The sequence below is a fragment of the Varanus komodoensis genome, unplaced genomic scaffold, assembly GCF_004798865.1.
Source record: "Varanus komodoensis strain SLA01 unplaced genomic scaffold, ASM479886v1 scaffold36, whole genome shotgun sequence".
Lineage (NCBI taxonomy): Eukaryota > Metazoa > Chordata > Lepidosauria > Squamata > Varanidae > Varanus > Varanus komodoensis.
The window spans coordinates 48496-69160 of NW_025335873.1; the positions used below are offsets into that span (position 1 = coordinate 48496).

At 53.9% G+C, this 20665-nt stretch overlaps 1 protein-coding gene across 1 annotated transcript; it reads right to left on the minus strand.

Moving 5' to 3' along the window:
* Nucleotides 1-113: 113 nt before the first annotated feature.
* On the minus strand, nucleotides 114-19777 carry ADAMTS13 (ADAM metallopeptidase with thrombospondin type 1 motif 13). The gene is made up of 21 exons (XM_044440020.1): nucleotides 19703-19777; nucleotides 18444-18507; nucleotides 17200-17336; nucleotides 16673-16756; nucleotides 14553-14677; nucleotides 13737-13883; nucleotides 13244-13378; nucleotides 12788-12938; nucleotides 11413-11517; nucleotides 10666-10817; nucleotides 9579-9642; nucleotides 8300-8426; nucleotides 7698-7846; nucleotides 6756-6876; nucleotides 5580-5660; nucleotides 5118-5299; nucleotides 4416-4551; nucleotides 3515-3644; nucleotides 3188-3367; nucleotides 2001-2190; nucleotides 114-206 (listed from the first exon to the last, which is right to left on the minus strand). The coding sequence occupies exons 1-21, from the start codon at nucleotides 19775-19777 to the stop codon at nucleotides 114-116; spliced, it is 2628 nt and encodes an 875-aa protein (XP_044295955.1).
* Nucleotides 19778-20665: the final 888 nt, after the last annotated feature.

Here is a 20665-nt window from a genome sequence, read left to right on the forward strand (position 1 = left end):
GCAGTGCCTCTCCTGCACTTGTCCTCGGGTGTCAAAAGCCAGACAAACGTAGGTCAGCAACATCCAGCCTGGGGAAAGAGGAGTGTTTGGGAAGGGTTCCATTAGCTGCCCGTTTAGTCAAATCTCTTCTTCATAGCACAGGAGCTGTTGGCAAGCGCACTGCCAAGGGACAGCCGGGGCGTGAGGGGTGGGCACACGGGGGTCTCCTGGGAGAACGATGCAGAAACAACTTGGGCAGGCTGCCAGTATGAGCAGTTCAAACTGGGAAAGCAAGGAACGGAAAGCAGCTTACAAAATCGTCTCTTCCCCTGCTCCATTTTAACCTCGTAACAACCCTGCGGGGTAGGTCATGCTGGGAGTCGGTGACTGGCCCTGTGTCACCTAATGAGCTTCAAGGCTGAAGATGGACTTGAACTTGGGATCTCCCAATTCCCAGTGCAACACTGGGAACATTAGACTACACTGTCTTTTCTTGACTTGTTGCAATGACATCACCCATTACCTCCCCTTCCGATTTTCCTGAAGCAATTTGCAGATGTGTTTTTATTTTTCGTGTGTCTCTTTTTATGCTCTTTTGAGGGAAGGCAGGAGTTAAGATGAAGGGTAGATGTGAAACTTTATATATGCGTGTATCTATGCTTAATATTTATTTTATTTATTTATATCTGTTTTACTTATTTCATTTCTATACTGCCTGTAGCCAAAGCTCTCTGGGCAGTTTGCAACAAAGTAACATACCTAATAATAGGTAAAGGTAAAGGTTTTCCCTTGACGTTAAGTCCAGTCATGCCTGGCTCTCGGGGGCGTTTGTCTGCAGGTCTTGGGGCTGCATGACTAAACACCGAATCGCACGGAACGCTGTTACCTTCCCACCCAAGTGGTACCTTTTTATCTACGTGCATTTGCAGGCTTTCGAACTGCAAGGTGAGCAGGAGCTGGGACGGAGCAACGGGAGCTCACCCCGTTGTACAGATTCGAACGGCGACCTTTCCATCAATCAGCCCAGCGGTTTAAACCACTGCACCACCTGCATCCCTTAATTTCCCAAGGTAGACTATGGACATTCAGGGATAAAACCAGAACTGCCATTAACGCCAGGAGATCCTTCCCAGCCACACTGATCTGGAGCCAGCCCTGAGCCAAAAGGGCAACATCGGGGGGATGAAACGCGTCTTCCCGCTTCCTCGGTGCTTTCAATTCATCTGCAGTTCTGCCCTTCCCGAGACCCCCTGTTTCGCAATACTTCTACTGAGGGTGTACTGGATGACCAAAAACATACTTAATAGATGAGAAAGGACCAAGCAAGCACCTCACCTGTTCCACAGGTGGCAGAGCATTCCCCAGCCAGGGGGCTCCAGACGTACACTGACTGGTTTCCAGCCTGCTCTGGCCGCAGTGGGATGGAGGAGCTCAGGTGGGACACACCTCCCTGCTTCCAAAGACAGCAAGAACACAGTGTTTGTGATGGACAGGACATGGAATTGGGAAGTCCCGCAGTTCTGGAGGTGCTGGTCGCTGTCCGCGGACACGAGTTTTGTTCCATATTTCGGCGCTCCCCACCACTGGCATGTGGCTCAGGAGAGCATCTCCAGACGGGATTCAGCCTGCAGACTGCAGAAAGGTCCACCGCTCGAGCATCGCGCTCTGAATCTGCCCGGCCACGAGTCACTCCCAGCCAGCTCTGCGCGGAGAGGCAGGAGGGCCTTGCTCTTGTGGTTTCCCCGTACATGCTTTCCCCGTAACCAGACGATGGACACGTTCCCACGGGCTCTGATGTAAGCCGGACCAGCCACTCCCAGGACGGATCCCAGAGAGACAAAGGATGGGATGCACAGCAGGGGCTTGGGGTGTTCCTTGCTTTGCAGGATGCAGCCTCTAAGGGTTTTATTTTTTAAAAGTTTTAATCCAAGAAAGAAAAGAAAGATCGGGTTCTTGGGAGCCAGGTGGGCATCCAGAGAAGCACGCTGGATGGAGGCCACAAACCCCCAAGGGGTACGTACCGTGTTCCATCCCAGTGGACAAATGTTCACCATGCAGGACACGAAAGACGGAGGCTTCTCATCCGCCGGGCACAGGCTGTCCTCCACTACGGTTTCCAGGCCGTCACGGAGCTGGACGCAGGTTGAATTCAGCTCGGCAAATCCCAGGCCACAAATGGCGGAGCAGCGGCCTGGCTCGGCCTCCAGCCACCTGGATGGGAGGGAAAGTGGCCAACACGGGGGGGCTCGGGCATGGCCCCATTTCTCACAACGGGGCCTCGGATCCTGGAGACATTGTAGGAGCAGAGGAAGCCACCCCGTCGTCAGTCCCCGTCCAGCCGCGGACTGCCAACATGGCCGGGCAGCAACAGCTCCCTGGGGTTTCGGACGGGGCTGGGCCTCGCCCTACCTGAGATGCGGCTGAGGATTGTCCCTGGTGCTTCCTACATGGAGAAGGGGGCTCTGCCCCTGGGCTGCCCCGCTTGCCCCCATAGGAGGCTGCCCTATGGCAAGTGGGGCACTCGGCCCATCTAGCCCAGCGGTCTTGAGAGCGACTGGCTGCAGCATCGGCTGCCAGGGCGCCAAGGAAGAGGAGCTTTCGCTGCTCAGAGATGTTGGAGGTGGAGCCCAGGACCAGGTATTCTGCCACTGGCCTGTGCCCCCCACAAACCCCCCCCCCAACAACAACAGGAAGCTGCTGTTAAGGCACAAGCTTTGCAAGTCTGTCCTTGGACTGACATGGACAATAGCTGAGGCATTTGAAAAACCCTCAAGTAAGGATTCCCCAAGGAAGCTTTGGGACTGTGGGGAGGAGAAAAGGCCCGCACCCCTTTGTCACCCACCAAAAGCCGAGTGACCCCTCCCAGGTTCAAGGCCCCCCTTGGCCGAGAAAGCTCACTGGTTGGCTTGGGGCATGTCCCCCCCCCCCGCCTAACCGACACACGGCTTTGTTGTGAGGATGAAATGGGGAGGGGGGGAGGAGGGTGTGGGACCCTCGGGTTTTTGCAAGAAGGGAAAAGGAAGGCTGCAAACATGCTGAAACGCACAAGTGCCTAATTTGGGAAGCGACACAAAATGGCATGCGTCGATGCGCAAGGCAGGAAGATGCTCCCCACCCAGACGTGCACACGTGGCCCAGGAGGGCTGCAGGCTTCAGGCTGCACGACCCCCGAGGAGGGACCACACGCCCCACTGTCCTCAGCGGTTACCTGGCGGGACACATCTCGGCACCGCAGGGTTCAGCGGAGGGCGGCTTGGGAAGGTCCGCGCACTCGGAATCCGGCAGAGCCTCCACCTGTCCCCCTCCTCGCACTGCACAGCGAACCAGCCGCTCCACCGTGCCCCCGCCACAGGTGACGCTGCAGGGGCCAAGCTCCTCAGCCAGCCACCTTGGGGAGAAGAGGATGGGCCACTTAGGGGGAGGAAGCGAGCAGCGTGCAGGACCTGCTTCGGCACTTCTGAGCTGTGGCGGCAGAGGCTGGGTTTTCCAGTCCACTTCTCCCCAGTGTGGACTAGTGGGAGAAGCCCTGACTCACTGAGGCTGGCAGGGGGCCATCGTGCAAGGCCGCTGCCTGGAAGGGGGCTTTGGGGTCTTCAGGCAATGGATGTCGTCCATCCTTTGACCTCTCGTTTGATCAAAGCAGGAATGACTGACCGGCCGAGTGCCTGCAAGAAACGAGACGAGGATGGTGTAAGAGCAGCCACTGTGCCGTCTGAAGACCTCTGCATGTTGCTGGGACAGTAACCTGGTTCACACGACACAAGGGTCCGTCACAAGTCACAGTGGTATGTTGATCGCCCTGGTCATGTGTCGAGTTTGATTCCCAGAACTGCCTTCACTGGGCAGAGCTTGAGGTGACATTTGAACCGGCGAGGGCAGCTGGCGGTTAACAAACCACCTGGAAGCCCTGGCTTGCTCCAGGGATGCCGGGTGGTTTGCTGACCATCCTAACCACCCGCTCTCACTGGGCCTGGATGTCACAACACGCCGCACCTGGCGAGGGCGATTGTGTCTGTGGTGCCAGCATGATCATGGCGACTCATGGGCTGCTGGCTCGGTTCATGTAATATGAAGGATGAGCAGGGGTGGTTGTTGCTGAAACATGAGCCCTGTGTTGTCCGAACCCACCTGAGATGACACATCTTGGCGAACAAGACACAGTTCACATCCGAACAGCAAACTACAAACAACCCAGGAGGAAAACCGCAGGTTCTCCAACTGGAGATAGCAAGAGAGCTTCTCTGCCCCACCTCCTCACCAAGCCTCAGACCACGTGGTGGGGTTTGGGGTCGAGGTGCTGGAGGGGGTGCCCACAATCTGTGGGCCTGACCGGCCACCTCCCCCAGCCAGATTAGGACCACGGGCCAGAAAAGTCCCAGCCCTGAGCCTCCAAGCAAAGAGACACAGGATCTGGGAAGAACGGCACCGCGCCTCACCTTCTCCACAGGTCACTGAGCAGGGGCCGAGCTGCGGAACCCACACACTGGCCTGATTCTCCCTGGGGATGAAATAAGCGAAGGCGATGTCTGGGCTGGTGGAACTTCCATACTCCTTCCCGTACTTCCTGTAAACCTAGAAGGGAAAGGAACGGGAAGGCTGAAGGACATGCCAGTATCAAGGGCATCCATGGGGTTCTCTCCCTCTTTTTTAGTCTCCACAATGTTGGAGCGGGGAGAGAGATTTGGGGGTGGTGGTGGCTGGGTGGAACGAAAGAGTCAAGCCTTCCCCTCTGCCCATGGCGATACCTGTGCAAATCAGACACCCGCATGCCTGCACTAAGAGCGGTACCCACCATTAGTCACACACAGAGCAGTCCCATTAAAATGAGCGAGTCAGTCAAGAGCTAAGACCCATCCTAACGTCAGGCCTGTTCCTTTCAATAAGTCTACTCTGTGGGGTTAACTTTGGCTACTACCTTTCCTGTGAGCACAGGAAGTTTGATCCTGGTTCCTCCACACATATGCATGTTACCAAGTCTTACAAACTGGGGCATGTGTGAATCAGTCTTAAAACAGAATGCAAGGTATTTCCTATGGAGTTTCCCACAATGCCCCAGGCTGCTCATGAGATGCCCCCGGGGCAGTTTCAGAAGGCTGAGAAATATGTTCACGTGTTCTCCTCTGACTCCTCCAGGTTACCTGTATGTCTATTTTCTCCTGGACTGGTCCGTCCAGGCGGATCTCTTCCAATCTAGGCAGGTTCTCCTCTGTGAGGAAGACCCTGTATTCGATGCGGTGGTCCTCCAAGATGGACGGGTAGGTGCAGTTTAAGGAGATGCTGCCTGTTCCAGAGACCACATACTGCCCCTGAACCTTCACAGCTGGAAGGAAGCAACAGCGGCAGGTCACAAGGCCTCACAGCTCCAAATTTCAGCCCATTCAAGCAGAACGTAGGTGAGTCCATCGTACCGTCCAGAATGCTGGCCATGTTCCTTCGTCCTGCCCTCAATCTCCCACCACTTAGTTTTATGGAATGACCCCAGAATTGTCAAGCATTTCCTCCACTCACTCCTTCAGGTTACCATCCAGCAGGAAGAGCTTCCAGGCAAACCCCACTGCAGTGTCTGCCCCTGCTACAACAGGTGTCATGGCGGCACTCACCCAAGTGGGTGAACAGCGGCTTGCGATTGACCACGCGGACTGTGGTGGTGTTAGGGGACAGCGACAGGAAGGTGACGTACTCTGGGAAGGGGAGAAAAGAGAGAGCGGGACACCATGTTCAGGGATAAATTTGTGCAGCAAAAATGGTGGTGTAGCTGGAGGGTTTATGCTCCAGCTTCATGGGGAGGGGTATCCCTTTTTAGATGGACATGTGCATTAAGAAGGCACACAACAGGTATCCCCCTGCCACCCTGCTTTAAATCTGCTTCTACCTTTCTGATGTCCCAGAACGATAACCAAGCTACTTGCCAGCCCTGATTCAAAAAATTAATAAAAATGTCCTATGTACAGATTTGCCGACATCCAGAGGTGCAGTGGCAAATTCTGAAGGGCAGGGTCTCATCATGGCAGCCCTGCCCCAAAGAAGAGGCCAAAAATGAAGGCAGTAACGGAGAGAGTAGAATAGTAGAGTTGGAAGAGGCCATGGAGGCCACCGAGTCCAGCCCCCTGTTGTTGCAGGACACCGATTCACACCATCCCACTCAGAGGGCTGTCCAGTTTCTCCTTGAATGCCTCCAGTGTGGAAGCGCCCACCACCCCTCCAGGCAGCTGTTCCACTGCCGTATTGCTCTGGCAGTCAGGAAGCTTTTCCTGACGTCCAGCCTGAATCTGGGTTGTCACGTCTCTACAGACCAGCTCTAGCTGCCTCCATCTCCACCAGGAGCGGGTCCCGTGTAAAATGCATGGGTCGCCACTGTGAGGGCTGCAGCTAGAAGTAGAGGGAACGGGGAGTCTGCAGGGTGCAGCACGTAACATGAGCATCCCTGACCTTAAGGTGGTGCTGGTGCTCCATCCCTGCAGGCCCATGCTCCACTACACCCTGGCTGAAATCAGGGCACTGCCTTGACTGCAGGCATAAAATGGTGTTTGCTTCTGTGCCTCTCTAGGTGGCAGAGGGGCTGGAGGGTGGCTTGCAGGGCCCAGGGGCAAGATCCAGGGCAGGGAGGAGGTGTCATTCACTGTGGCCGAGGCCAAACAAATGTGCCGGATTTGCGCACCACACACGCGGGAGGGAGTCTGCTGAATATTGGCACCCTGAGATCCTTGCAGAAAGGATGGCTTGAAAATGTACCCGAGCAAACTAAAGACGGGAAGAAAGAGCGAACAGGGCTGCACCTCTGGCTTTTCCTTCGCTGTAAGAGCCCCTCACACGGAAGCAGGTGCTGTTGTCCCCACCGCACACACGGCATGTGTCCATCCGCTCCGCAGAATCCATCGTGCCATCGCACCCAAACACCTGGGCAAGGCAGAGCGACAAAGGGGCGTAAGGATGAGTCTCGGAGAATCGCCGCACCAGGATTGCCCCAGCTGTGGGGGCAAATCCCCAGATGGCAGAATTAACCCCTGCATGGAAGCTCTTCCCTTCCTGCTGGGCTCAAAGCTTTAGTACGAAGCAGAGGGAGGTGCAAGGGGAAGTGGAGCCATTCCAGCAGCCCTGCTGAAAGAGGACTTGATTTTGTCCCTTGTCCCCCTACATCCTTATTTCCCTGTGTGACGTTTTTTAAAGAATGTGAATCTGAGTCCAGGGACTGTCCTGTTTTACTGATTAGATGTCAGATACTCCAGGAGAGTTTTTGGTTGAGGGGCAAGGCAAAGACACTGCAAATAAATGTCTACAGAAATCAGGAGTCCACAAGAAGTTCCCACCAGCGAATATTTAAGAAGTGGCACAGAAGAATTGCACTGGTACCAAGCAGACTGTGTGTCCCTGGACTCTGACAGAGAGAGAGAGAGAGGGAGGGAGAGAGAGAGGGAGGGAGAGAGAGAGGGAGAGAGAGGGAGAGAGAGGGGGAGAGGGAGAGGGAGAGGGAGAGGGAGAGGGAGACGGGGGGAGAGAGAGAGAGAGAGAGAGAGAGAGAGAGAGAGAGAGAGAGAGAGATCTCCACCTTTTTTCAGCTATAGATTAGAGAGGCTGATGCTTATTTGGTCCTAGAAATAGCAAAAGCTTACTGGACTAAACAGGACTGAAAATTTAGCACAGGCCCAGCCCAAGAACTGCTCCTGCTCTCGCTTCACAGAGGAATGGTTTATTCGCCTTTGCAGGGCTGACCTCCTTACCCTGCAGCTGCCCATCACACACAGGCCAAGCGCTCCGTCGCCCCCTGGGCTGCTGTGCTCACACCTTGTGCCATCAAGGAATTGGTCCCCACGGCTCACTATGAAGTTCTTCCCAGATGCCCTACACACGTGCTTGCAAATGGCATCTCCTGAAGGGGAGAAAAGATTTGCAGGGAACTCAGTTTCGGCAAAATGGGAAACACGCCTTTTCTCCGACCTCCGGAGCCAGGACTCACACTGTCCAGAATGGAAAGGAAGCACCCGTAAGACAAACTGGAAATTATGCTGCTGAATCAGAGCAAAAGTCCATCATGACTGGCTTTCAGTCTCGAGAGATCACCTGGATGTCTCCGGAAGGCTGCAAGCAGGATATGATGATGAGGTACCCTCCTCCTTTCCTTTGCTGTCTCCCCATTTTCAAGATTTAGGTCGCAAGGGCCTTGGGGAGGAGTTGTCTGTGTCCCTCTAGGCAAAGAGAAATTCCAACCCCCGTTGGCTCCTCAGGCATAGATGTTATGCAGACATACATGATCCTACAGGTAAAAATCGGCCTCTTTCACTCTCTCTCAATATTCCTTCACTTCTCCCCCACTGTGGATCACCTTTCGCATAATCAGCAGCCGAAATCCATGTGTAGGAGGATGGCACCTCCGGGCGGAGAGAAAGTGGCTTCCGATCTGTTGCCGCGCACTGTTCGTCCATGAAACCCAGCTGTGTCGTCTTGCAGAGCTGCAGAATGGGGGAGACAAGCCCCGCTCCTTGAGCTCCGGCCGGGCTCTGCTTGCCGGGGCCGGCCGGCCACTGGCCACCTTGCTCGGAAGGCTCACTAGACCTGGGGACTGAAGGCCAAGCAGGTGCTCTTCATGGCAGCGCCCCAAGCCCCAGCTGTGCACCAGTCAAGGAAGGCACGGGCAGCTTGAGGAGCTCCAGAGGATCTGGGCCAGAACACCCCCACGTATGGCCACTCCGGCTGGGGCAGATGGGAGTTGAGCTCTTCCAGGTGTCTTGGCCCCTTAGTGGTCCACTTCTAGGTCAAGAGAACACGAGGACAGAGGCAGCCCTTGTAGGAACAGATCACCCGGTGAGAGGGAAAGGTCCTCACAGAGGAGGCCAGGGGCTCCCGTATCACCGAGGCCATGTATCCATTCCAGGCTGTAGTCTGACTTTTACGGAGCTATCTGTGGTGCTGAACCTACTCTGGAGCTAGTGCTCAGCACTAGGAATAGCTCCTTTAGAGTACATACTAAAGCTGAGAGTGGATACACACAACACCGAGATGGAGGCTCCCAGCTGCCTCACTGCATGACATTTGCATATGTTAATCAGTATGAATACAGATGCAAATTCAGACATCGTGGCTAGAATTTAAATAGAAGTGCAAGATGTCTTGCTATGGCATGGGGCAGGAACAGCCAAAGAAGGCCAGGCAAAAGGGCCCAGTCCTGTTCCCCAGCAACTGGAACTGAGGGGGAATAAATAGCCATCAGGACTAGCAGCCACTGGCCAGGTTCAGACCCACAGTCAAAGGTCAAACCATGTGTAATCATTGAACGGTGGGTTATCATCTTGTCTGAACCTAGTAATGCTAACAAACCTTGGTTTAAGTACAAACAACCCACAAAGAGAAATCGTGGTGTGTTTGTAGATTGTGAACTGTGGGTTGTTTGGTCATAACAGACTGGCATAAGAGATCATGATTTAGCGAATACATAGAAGTCAGGATTCCTTGGCAGATGCTGGAACACCAAAGTTTCGCCTGCACGGAATGTTGGAAGACAACAGAAGTCTCTGCGCACATAAAGGTGGTGGGTGAGTGTTTCCGAAAGAGGATGCTGCCAGGGTGTTTTAGAACAGCTCGTGCAAGTGCAAAGTGCCCCCTACCTGTACGTTGCACATATAGGCTTGTGAGTCTTCCCCCTCACAGTGGCGCCCACCGAAGGCAGGCCTGCAAGGGAAGGACAGCGCTGAATCTGCGGGGTCAGGCCAGGCAACCACCGGATGCGCTGGACCTCAGGCCCTGGCATGAGGCGGTGTCCCGGGAACAGAGAGGTTTCTAGGGTCCACCTGGCTCCCAGGCAGCCTCGTCACGGGATGAGACGCGATTCCATGTTAAACAGCAGAGGTGGGGAACCTTTTGTCCGTGGGCCGAATGCGGCCCTCTTGGCATGCGGGGCCTTGGGCAAGACACCTCTCTGGCATCCTACTGCTTAGGGCTAGCAGAGAGCACACACGTCGCTGTTATCGCTGCAGGGATGTGCCTGCCTGCGTCTGTCTCACTCTCCCCACTGAGTTGTCACCGGAGGAGCAACCGCAGCGATTGCTCTCCAGGCGGCCTTTGGTGTCCGCATCCCTCACCAGGGCCAAAGGAAACAAAACTGCTCCTCAGCCGTCCGTCTCTGCTGCAGGTGAGCTCCCTGGCCGCCACTGTGCTGCAAGAGGAGGAGGATCAAAGGCAGCCTGGATGGGTGCCCAAATATGCCAACGCGGGAGAACCATCGACTGGCACTGGCTAACTGGAACCAGCCACGGCCCTTCCGCCTTGCAGTGCATCCGTCAGTGAGCTCTGCATGTCGAGCTCCAGGCCTCGCTCGGGGCAGGGTAGGGCTGGCAAGGCTGGGCACCTGCCACAGGCCCACACTGCAGCAGGGGCCCACTGGAGAGAGCCCGCAGGAGATGCTCCTCTCTTCCCCGTTGCAGCCTGCTTGGTTGCCTGCCTCTCGCTCCGGCCCAGACGCCGGCGGTGGTGAAACGGATGCCACAGCCAGCTTGCCCCCGGGCTCTCTGCCCGTCAAACCCCGAGTCAGAGGTTGAGGAGCAAAAGCTTCCGGCAACCGTGGTGGAGAGAAAGGGGCCTACTGGGGGAGCAGGCCTGTGAAGGGCCCCCGCAGACCTGGAGTTGGCACTGCCCTGCAGCTGTGGGGAAGCGCCACATCCCAGCCCAGCCTGGCAAGCCCAAGCTCTTACCCACCGTGGGTTGTTGCACTGCCTCTGCCGGGCCGTGACTCCCCCTCCGCAGCTCCGGGAGCAGGCGGTGAAGCCGGTCCAGCTCGACCAGTGCCCGTGCACCGCCGCGATGGGATGCAGGTCCTCCAACGAGCTGCACCGGCCGCCAGAACACCACTGCAACGGCACGGTTTCCACGCTTTATGGCATTCTCGTGTTCGACTGGTCTCTGTGTTCTTCTTTGTCTTTACTGAGTTCAGCTTGTATAATTTTAAACTGCTGTGCTTGCCACCGTTTATCAAGCAGGATCCACAGGGACAGTGATGAGACGGCTGGACTGGGACTCGGGAGACCCCGGCCCAAGCGCCCGCTCAGCCACAAAGCTCACTGGGTGACTTTGGACCAGTCATGGACTCTCATCCTGACCCCCTTCAGAGACATGCAGAGAGAGGAGCAACAAGCTACGGAGAAACAGAGCGTTTGCTCAACCCGTAAGTAACCCAGTAGTCAGGGTTCGGGCATCATGGTAAGGCAGCTCTCTGTGCCTGCCCTCGCCCGCCTGTGCCTGGCAGCCCATGGATTGCGGAGCCCGCGGGCAGTCATTGCTTGTGAGCCACCAAACCTCTGTCCCGACTTCGCCTGTGCAGAATCCAAGGGAGACTGGGTCCCACCGCACTCTGCTCCCTCTGGGTATAAGCACAGCCCTACAGGAAGGCAGGCATCCCTCCCACGCCACCAGTTCTGCTGCTGCTCCTTCACAAAAGACCCCCACCTTGTCGATCCCGCATTCGGTACCGTCCAGGAGCGGGACAAGGAGCCGGGTGCAGCTGGACTGGTCGTCTGGGTCCGTGTGGCAAGAGAGAACTTTGCACATGTCCTGAAAATGCAAACACACGCAGGAATATAAGAGGAGCCCAGCTGCATTGGAGGCCCGCCTAGTCCAGCGCTGTGTTCACACAGAGGCCAAGGAAATGCCCGTCCTTTTCCGATTCTTGCAACCACCTCCCTGGTTCGCCCTCCCACCTGCCGTGTGCACTTGCCGATCTGGCACCTCCCAGAGACTTGTAGTAAATGGAAGTAAGCAAACGCACTGCATTCCGCCTTATCCTTCCATCTAGTTTTGAACTGTCTCCTGGTTTCCAGGCGCCAACAGTGTGCGGGGCACATCACTGAGCCAATGGAAATCAAGGGAGTTGTGACACTTCTGTTTCTGGGGAGGTGACGGGAGTGGCATCAAATGCTAGAAGTGGCTGCCTGCTAAGGGACTCTTTGGTGTTTCCATACCAGCCATGGTAAAATGGGGATCCTGAGTCCAGACAAAGCCACTGCAAAGCGAGGAAAACTTAGAAGAGACTGTGGATTCTACAGTTCCAGAAAACTAATCATACTGTGCAGGAACTCTGGAACTGGGTCTGGATGACACAACAGATCCACCACGGTAAGATTTTGCCATGGCTTTTCATTTTTCATTCATTCATTCATTCATTCATTCATTCATTCATTTATTTATTTAGCAAACTTATATGCCGCCCCCTTTGCATAAGCCTTGGGGCAGCTTACAACCATAAATAAATACCACCAATACAATAATATAAAATTGGAGACATCCTGGCCAAAGTTGTTAAAATCAATAAATAAAATCAACAATTAAAATGACGTTTAAATGAAAAGGTCTTGGCCTGGCGCTGAAAAGCAAATAACGATGGCGCCAGGCAGACCTCTCTGGGGAAACTGTTGTGCAAACCTGCCCGTTGTGCCCTCCCCATCCAAGTGAAGCCATGCCTAACAGCCAGGGCCCCAGATCCGTGGGGAAGGGACAGGTGTATAAGGCTATCCCCCAGCCTTCTAACTCCTCCTGCCCGCAAATGTTATGGACTGCAAAACTACGCATCGCTTAGGGACACTTGCCACCTACTGCAAATTTCAGCCACACAGAGACATTAAAAATCAATTAGCATTAATCAATGCCTGCTTAAAAAAACAAAATAAAACCAAGGATTCCTTTAGGATGCGTGCCAAGTTCCAGGCGTCTACATCTAGGTTCCACAGTCTCAATGCTGCAGCACAGATGGATGGACAGACAGACACATCTTCTTTGATTGTTAGAAATCACGACAGCAGAACCCAAGGAAAAGCGGTCCACCTACCATGTCGTGTCCAGTGAAAGTGCAGGCCGTGGCGCCGCCCCCAAAGGCGATTTTGCACTGTTCGTCTGCCCCGTAATACAGGCCTGGCTTCCCTCCCGGGATACCGTCCTCGAGGTCTGGCAGGTCATCTGTGCAGCTTGCTTGTCCTGCACTGGTGAAAAACCAGGAGACACACACCTTGTGAGTTAGTTCGGAGAAGCACAACAGCTGCTACTTTGCTTATTCATCCATTCAGATGTGTGTCTGTGTGTCCACGCAAAGCATTGATTTTGAGATGGAGGGCAGTAATTGCAGTGTGTGGACTCAGGGGGACTTGGATTCCCACAAGCACTAAAGAGATCCGAGCACTAAAGAGATGTGAGTCTCTTGCCTGCCTTTTCCCTCCCATCACATCAGGTGTGTGCCCAAGGAAACACATGCAAAGGTGCAGAGGAAGCACCTGCTTGGGCCTTTTACCTGACAAAGGCTGAGAGCTGCTCTCTGCTGCAGACGGACCACGTTAGGTCCACGCTGTTGTGACCACCTTCAGAGCCCATGATGTGCCCGTTCCTAGGGCATCGGTTGCCTTCTCCATCATGCTGGATCCCAAAACTGCAGCAAAATAAAAAACAGGAATGAAGGGAAATGGATGCTGCACCGCACGCATTCCCTGACACTGACTCAAGCCCAGAAATGGACTTAGTCCCCTTTCATATTTGGAGCCAAGCCTGATGGAGATGCTGCATTTCCATGTCCCCCTAAGATACAAGAAATTAGTTCCCATAGCCCCCAGAGATACTGTAGATGAATTGCCATGGGCCCCAAAGATATGAGAGATGAGTTACCATGGCTCCCAGATATCCTAGAAATTAGTCCCTGTCGCCCCTGAAGATACCGGAGTTAAGAAACTACGACCACTAAAGATACCACAGACTTTCTGCAGGCCCTCTCCGCCTTCTGGCCCACTCGCCTGTGCCCAATCTCGTGGGCGATGGTGACTCCCAAGCCGAATCCTGTGTCCTCAGTGATGGCGCAGCTCCAGGAGGTGGAACAGGCCCCCCCCAGCCGTGTGGCCCCACGCACCTGCTTGTTGCCATCAGGAAGCTCCAGGTCAAACCTAACGAGAACCAGGGAAGGAGGAGAAACCCTTGCTAAGTCCACCATATTGAACCTGGCTTCTTCCAGATGCGTTAGGCTGGAAGATCCCATCAACCCCAGCCCTCACGGCCATGTTTAAAGGCACTAAGGTCCCAGGACCAAGTTACATCTACAAAGCAAACATGTTTTAGTTATCAACAACAATGCGGCGGTCAAGTGCATTTTTCTAGGGAGGGAATTCCACCGTCAAGGTGTCACCCTAACAAGGCTGTCTCGGGCCGCTGCACCATGAGCCTTGCCTATTGGTGGGATCATGGGAAGGGTGTCTCCTGCCAATCAGTATGGGAAGAAGCAGTTTTTAAGATGTTCCCACTGGACTCCTACCCAGCCACTGACAAGTTTCCCAAAAGGATTTTATGGGTCAGTAATCTAAAATAGGCGGTTGCCTTTGGAATGTGAACAGCAAATACATTTGATTCTAGCCTCTTCCACCTGCAGTGCTTTTGAAATCAGGACTTGGCTAACCCAAATCAGCTGGATAATGCTAGTCTGCGTCTTCCCTCCACTCCCTTGTGGCCTTGTGCTCAAGGAATGTGGCAGGAGAGCATAACCAGGCACCTTCCCAGGGTCTCATTTTGTCCACCCTCCTTTGCACATCGGTCAAAGAGGCAGGAGGAGCGCTCATTACCTGGTAATATATAGAACAAGATCGGCATGGTGAGGGTCTGAATCATTCTCCGGGTTGACCTTTGTGCTCCAGTCACAAACACTGACCACTGAGGAAGTGATGTTGCTGGAAATTTCAATGCCTTCCTGAAGAGAAGGCGGACACTGAGTCAACAATGCACAACTTCAAGAACCAGTGAATTCTCAGACCACATCAGAATCCAAACTGGTTATCACTGGGCTGTAGGTTATTGCAGTTTGTGGTTTGGCACTGAATTGTGGGCTAGTGTGTTATCTGAACTCAGCCAAGGTAACAAATCATGAACAACCCAGAGTTCACCACCCAACTTGGATTTTTTCATGGGTTATTCATGGTTTGTTAGCACAGCTAGGATCAGGCCACGTGGTAGCCCACAGTTCAACTGTAACTTGCAGCTCGAAGACAACTGTTGAGTGTGGCTAACTGTATTGCATGAAACCTGTCCGTCTGGTGTGAAGTGAGACTAGGGAAAGCCATGTTCTTGTTCCCATTTGGTGGCTTTGGGCCAGTCCCTTACTCTCAGCCCAGCCAAGTTTACAGGGGATAAAATGGAGCTGTGTCAGCTGCCTTGGGTTCCTCACAAGAGGAAAAGTGGCAGGATATAAGTGCAATGTAACAAGAACAACCATGTCTCACAGGGCTGTCATGAACGTAAAAGGGAGAGAAGGCTGACTCACAGGCTCCTAGTTAAACTCCTGGCTGAGTGGGGACTTGAACACAGATCTCTCAAGTCCCACTCCAACAGTCTGACCTGGCATCACACTGGCTGTTCCTAAGCATGGCTTTTCTTTTCTCACTTGCCACATCCCAAACACATCCCTTCCTCAACCTAACATCTATGGGTGCTGTTGCCAATTCACCCCAAAAGTAATTGGCCAGAGGAAGGCCCCAAAAATAGTTGGCCAGAGGAAGGCCACATAGTAAAAACACCACAGTTATACTGTCCCAGAAGGGAGGGCAGATAAGAACAAAACGAACCTTGTGTAACCCACAGCTAGCCTGACCTCAAATACAGTAATCAAAGGGCCAGTGGAAACTGGTTCCAGCCGCCATGAAAGTTGCAAATTGCAGGGAGTAAGAACATGGCAAGCCTGTGTGAATCTCGAGCAGATAAGAAATAGACATGGGAAATGTCTGGTCCTTGACAGAAGAAAGGACTCTTTCTCCAGCACGGGGGGGGTGCATACATTGATGTATCGATGCATTAGAAGTGTATTAGGTGACTGAATTGGCTACCTAGGGTATAAAATGCATGTACTGGGGTGCAACTTTGGAGACACTGCTTTGGGCTGAATGTCCCCTTTTGTCTCCCTTCATTCTATAGTGCACTAGAATAAAGCTGGTTTTGGCTCTAAGTCTCGTCTCAGGCTCGGTTTGGCTTCGGGTCTGGGGTCCACCCGGGATTTGCCCCATTTGTTGACTGGCACAGTCCGGTAACAGTGCCATCATAGGAGTTACATCCTTAAGTATCAAGAAAACTGTTTAAGAAGATATTCATGGTGCGGCTGTTTTGTGCCAAGTGCTAACCACCTTTCTCTGAAATGCCACCTGGTCAGCATCAGCTGCATTTCAAGCATGCACACATGCTGATCTCTAGTAAAGAACCTTTTTCTCAGGCCTGATTATGTGCCAGAGAGTGCATGACTTAACCAATGAAAGTTCTACCTGTCGATTTGTGCACCAACAGGATACTGGAAACCAGCTGGGAGGGCCTTGAGCGACAAGGGCACTGAGGGCCTTACCTGCAGCCCAACCTGTGGACAGGCCTGCTCTGCGTCCAAAAGCCAGGCCACTCCTATTTATAGCAGGCCTCAGCCAATCCAAAGGCTTGGTGCCACCCACCAATCACAGGGCCCATGCCACACACGGCCCTCCCCTCTCTACCAGGAAGCCCCGCCCCTGCTGGTGGCCGAGCAGCTGGTCGCCTGCCAGGCCCAGCTCCTCTAATCCTGGATAGGAAACAGAAAGTGGGGGGGACCATAAAAATGGGTGCCCCCCCAACTTACACAAAAATCCTGTGGAAACATGGGCAGGGGAGACCCATTTTTGTCTGGCTTTCCCCCCTCAGGCCAGGACACCTCCAGGCACAGGCCGTTTTTTACCTCGGGTTCTGTGAGGACGACCAGTTTGATCAGGTGGACCCTGAACTGGGCTCCCAGTGAGGCGTCTCGAAGCAGCTCTGCTCCCTGTAGAGAAGGAAGGAAAGGGCCCCAAAGGTGTTTTGTGGCGCTTTGGCCGATTTGCAGCGAAGAACACGAGCGAGTGGCGCGCCTGCAAAGTCTGGGAGCCGCAGTGGACAACGGGCGTGTCGTGAGCGGAGCCGGCTGGTGCCGGGGGTCAGACTAGATGGCCCGGGAGGCCTGTTCTGACTCACTCTGTTTCTGTGTTTCTAGCGGAGCGTGGCCGGAGGCCTCGGCGCCCTCCAGCAACGGGGAACCCAGGGCACGGGGCCAGTAGCCACTGAGGACTCGTCCTCCTCCAGAACGGATCCTGTCCCTTGTAAAGCTGCCCAAACCGGCAGCCATCGCTCTCTGGAAACTGAGTCCATATTTAAGCCTCGGGGACGCGACCTTCTGAAAGGCTGATGGAGCAATGAAGAAGAATTAGAGGCAGCCCAAATGACACTCACAATGTTCAGGTTGGTGAGAATATACCTCTCGGTGTCTTCCTTGTGCAGCTGGTGGACGTCCGGGCCCACCACAACCAGGAGCTCCAGGTGTTTCACCTCGTGCTCAACCCCTCTGCGGACGCGGGGTGGACGCTTTCCTTCGAGAAAAGTGCACCGAGAAGTTTCGGGGGGAAGCCAGTAGAGGCTTTCTGCACGCAGCCCGAGCTGCGGCACAGAAGGCTAGGAGTCTGTGGCTCCAAACTGGGCCCAGCTCCAAGGGCTGCCCACACTCCATCAGGGGCCTCGACAAGACCCCCCCGGGGCTGCTGCTCCACTCCACGGCTGCGGCCCGTTTGTTCACCTGACCCAAGGCGCAGAAAAGGCACGGCTCCTTGGTCTGGAACTGGCTGGTTTTAGCCTGAAGTTTTACCCTGGTGTTACAAAGATTGCCAAGGCTGCGCCCTGGGCCTGCCTTGCGTATGAGAGAAACCCCTGCCCGTTGCCACCGTCGAGGCGTCATACTGTGGGCTCCTGGAGTTGATGTGAGAGCTGGGAAGGTGTGAATGTGAGACCATCTACAGGTTTGGGGACTGTTCTTTGCCAGGTTTAGTGAGAACCCTTTTGTCGTGGACTGAGAATCATGTCTGGCCTAGAGTCACCCCCATGAGCCTCGTGGCCAAGCAGGGACTCAAACCCAGTCCTCCTGTGCCCCGGTTCCGTACCTTCAGGACCAGGCCACAAGATTTCAGTGGGGAGAAAGAGAGAGTGGCTCAGAAGGCCAGAGGGAAGCAAAAGGCTCGGCTAGGAGAAGGCGTCTTCATTGCCTGAACTGGAGCCAGGGGCAGGTGTACAAGCAGAGGGGAGAAGCGATTCCAAGGGGCCTTGCCAGGGGGAGCCTGTTGGGGTATGGAGCCTGGCCATGGCAGTGTTTGGCGCCAGCTTTGCTCATTTTTGGCCCTTCCCGCCTTCACCGCTTCTCTTGTCTGAGCCCGAGCGAGAGGCGGGAGGACAAGCAGCGTGCAGTGGGGGAGCAGAGGTGCGACTCCAAGGGGCTTTTTTCCATGGGCCCCTGCAGGGGTGTGAGCCCTTGGACTTGGGGCCCAACCATGCCAACCCTTGGCCCCAGGCCTGCAAGGCTGCTGCCTGTGCTCCTGAGCCCTGTCAGCAGAGAGAAAAGGTGCGGGGGCAGGTGGTACAGCAGGGAGGGCTGCCTCTGCTGGCCCCTCCTGCACCCCAGTGAGTGCCTGCTGCCAGGGAGTCCTTACCTTCAGAAACAGAGTCCGCATCAAAGTCAGTGAAATCAAGTGTGTCCGTGGAGCCCAGAAACGTCTAGGATGAAGGAAAGAGTGTCAGGTTCCAGCAGAGCTGGAGCCCAGTTCTGGTGGGATCTTCCACTTGCAGAAGGAGCAGAGCTTCCTTGTTACCAGTGAGCCATAACTCCCAGCAGCTCTGGCCTGGAGCTGCCTGCGATTGCCCCAGGCTCTTCAAACATGGAAACCCTCTAGCAGCTTTCATGCTTGTTTTTCCAGAAAATGAACACAACTGCCTGTGTTCATTGCTGCAAACCGGAGGTTGTTTCCCACTGCCTGCAGGTGTCCTAAGTGCTCATTCCTTTTCTTTCCATGTGCAAAACCAGCTGTCCAGGACATGCAGTGTGCTGCAAAGATGCCCGCATGGATGACAGCTGCGCAAGTTGCGTCAGAGCCGCAGCAGTGTGGGGGAGAGCTTAGGATGTAACTCAAGGAGGGACATATGACAGGGAGAGAAAGCGGGGTATCGTTCCCCTGTGGTCTCACATTCTCCCATTAAGAGCACGCTCTCTTGGAAGCTGTAGGCCTTATTTCTGTCTAAATGTGCGCAGGATTGAGCCCCATGGGGCCGGCTTATTTGTGCTCAGCTCCAGTCTGTTTTCTATCAGGATGAGAATGATTAAGAAACTTAATCAAGTTCTGCATGCTTTGTAGTTCAACTCGAGTCATCAAAGTTCTACCATGTTCTTCCCCACCTTAGCACCAAGACCCTGCAACCTAGATAACTGAAACCTGGCATGTGGGAGGAGTTTCACCTCCCCAGGGTGAAAACACATTACTTCATTCTGACATATAAATATGTCCATGAGGCTGAAGCCTGTGGTAACATCGTCAGTTGCTAGGAAGACTACCCTGAGAAGTCCCAGCTTCTGCAGTCCGAAACCATTTGAAGCTTGGAATGACTGGGAGTCCAAGGGACAGAGGGTGCTGCTGTCCTGGATTCCCTGTCCCCATTGTTGTGCTGCAGACCCCCCTCAATGGATCGGAGTTGAGAGGCCTCTTCTTTAGGGAGCTATAGGGGTACCCCAGGGAAGGCTCTATGGCTTGGGGTGCCCAGAGAGGGCAGGCACCATGTGTGCCACTCTTTCCACCTCACAAATTTGCTTGAAGCCTTCACTGTAAGGCCGCACTGGCTTGCACAAAGCTGGTTGAGGTTGCTGGCTCTGAAGGAAACAGACTCCGTCCCCGTTTTGTTTGCTAGAGAACAAACTTACCGCTTGGGTTCTGCACAGCCAGCACATTCCCAGGAAGAAGGACACAAGAAACGATGCCCCGGGACTGATGGTCATGCTTGCAAAGCCCTGCAGAGCAAATCTTAAAAAATTGGGTTCCTTTTGGTTGGTCACTTGCATTTATGGAGCAGATGAAGCCCGGAAGGGAACCTTGAGCCGACAGAAGGGGCGATCGAGGGGGAACGTTTTGCAGCTGGCGGCAGCTGGAGGGCGGCCTTGTGGAATGTTTGCAAGTTGCGACAGCCAAGCAAGCGTGGTGAGAAACAGGAGATGTAGGTCGGGAGAAAAGCCCCGAGGAAAAGAGAAGGAACGGGGAATTCTGTGCATGCTAAGGTATTAGGTTGCTTTATGTCCAACAGAGATTACTTCCAGGTAATGGTGCATAAAAGGTTGTAACTTAAACCAATAAATAAGATTGGGGATTTCCACTGCTTGAACAAGGCAGCCTTCCCCCAAGCCCTAGGAGAGGAAACCCTGCTATCAGAGAAATGGGGCCATGCTCAAAGATGTCTTCATTTGTTCCTCCTCCCTCCCCATCTGTTGTTCCTTGTGTGTCATGTCTCTTATTATTTATTTAAAACATTTGTATCCCATCCTTCACGGCAGCATCTCAGGATGGCTTACCAGCTTCAAATCACAACAATAATAAAAACAGTTAATAATACAATATATAATAATAAATACAATCAGAGTTAAAAATAAGTAAAACACCTTCAAAGAAAAAGATAATATAAATAATTAAGATTTAGAAAGCGACTGTTAACTTCCTAAAATCCCTAATTCTTAAAATAACGTTCAAATAAAAAGGCTTTCACCTAGCGCCGAAAAGAGTATAGGCTTGGCGCCAGGCAAACCTCTCTGGGCAGTGCATTCCACACTCTGGGTGCCACTGCAGAGAAGGCCCTACTCCGAGTAGACATCTTTACCTCCTTCACAGAGGGTTCC

What these genes read in the sequence shown, in the direction of transcription:
- ADAMTS13 (XM_044440020.1), bottom strand. Translation starts at nt 19,777, where the DNA reads ATGACCATCAGTCCCGGGGCATCGTTTCTTGTGTCCTTCTTCCTGGGA. An exon ending in GCCCACGAGATTGGGCACAG is followed by an intron (nt 13,379 to 13,736) that starts GCGAGTGGGCCA and finishes ATTTTGCTGCAG; the next exon opens with TTTTGGGATCCAGCATGATG. An exon ending in CTTTCACTGGACACGACATG is followed by an intron (nt 11,518 to 12,787) that starts GTAGGTGGACCG and finishes TTGCATTTTCAG; the next exon opens with GACATGTGCAAAGTTCTCTC.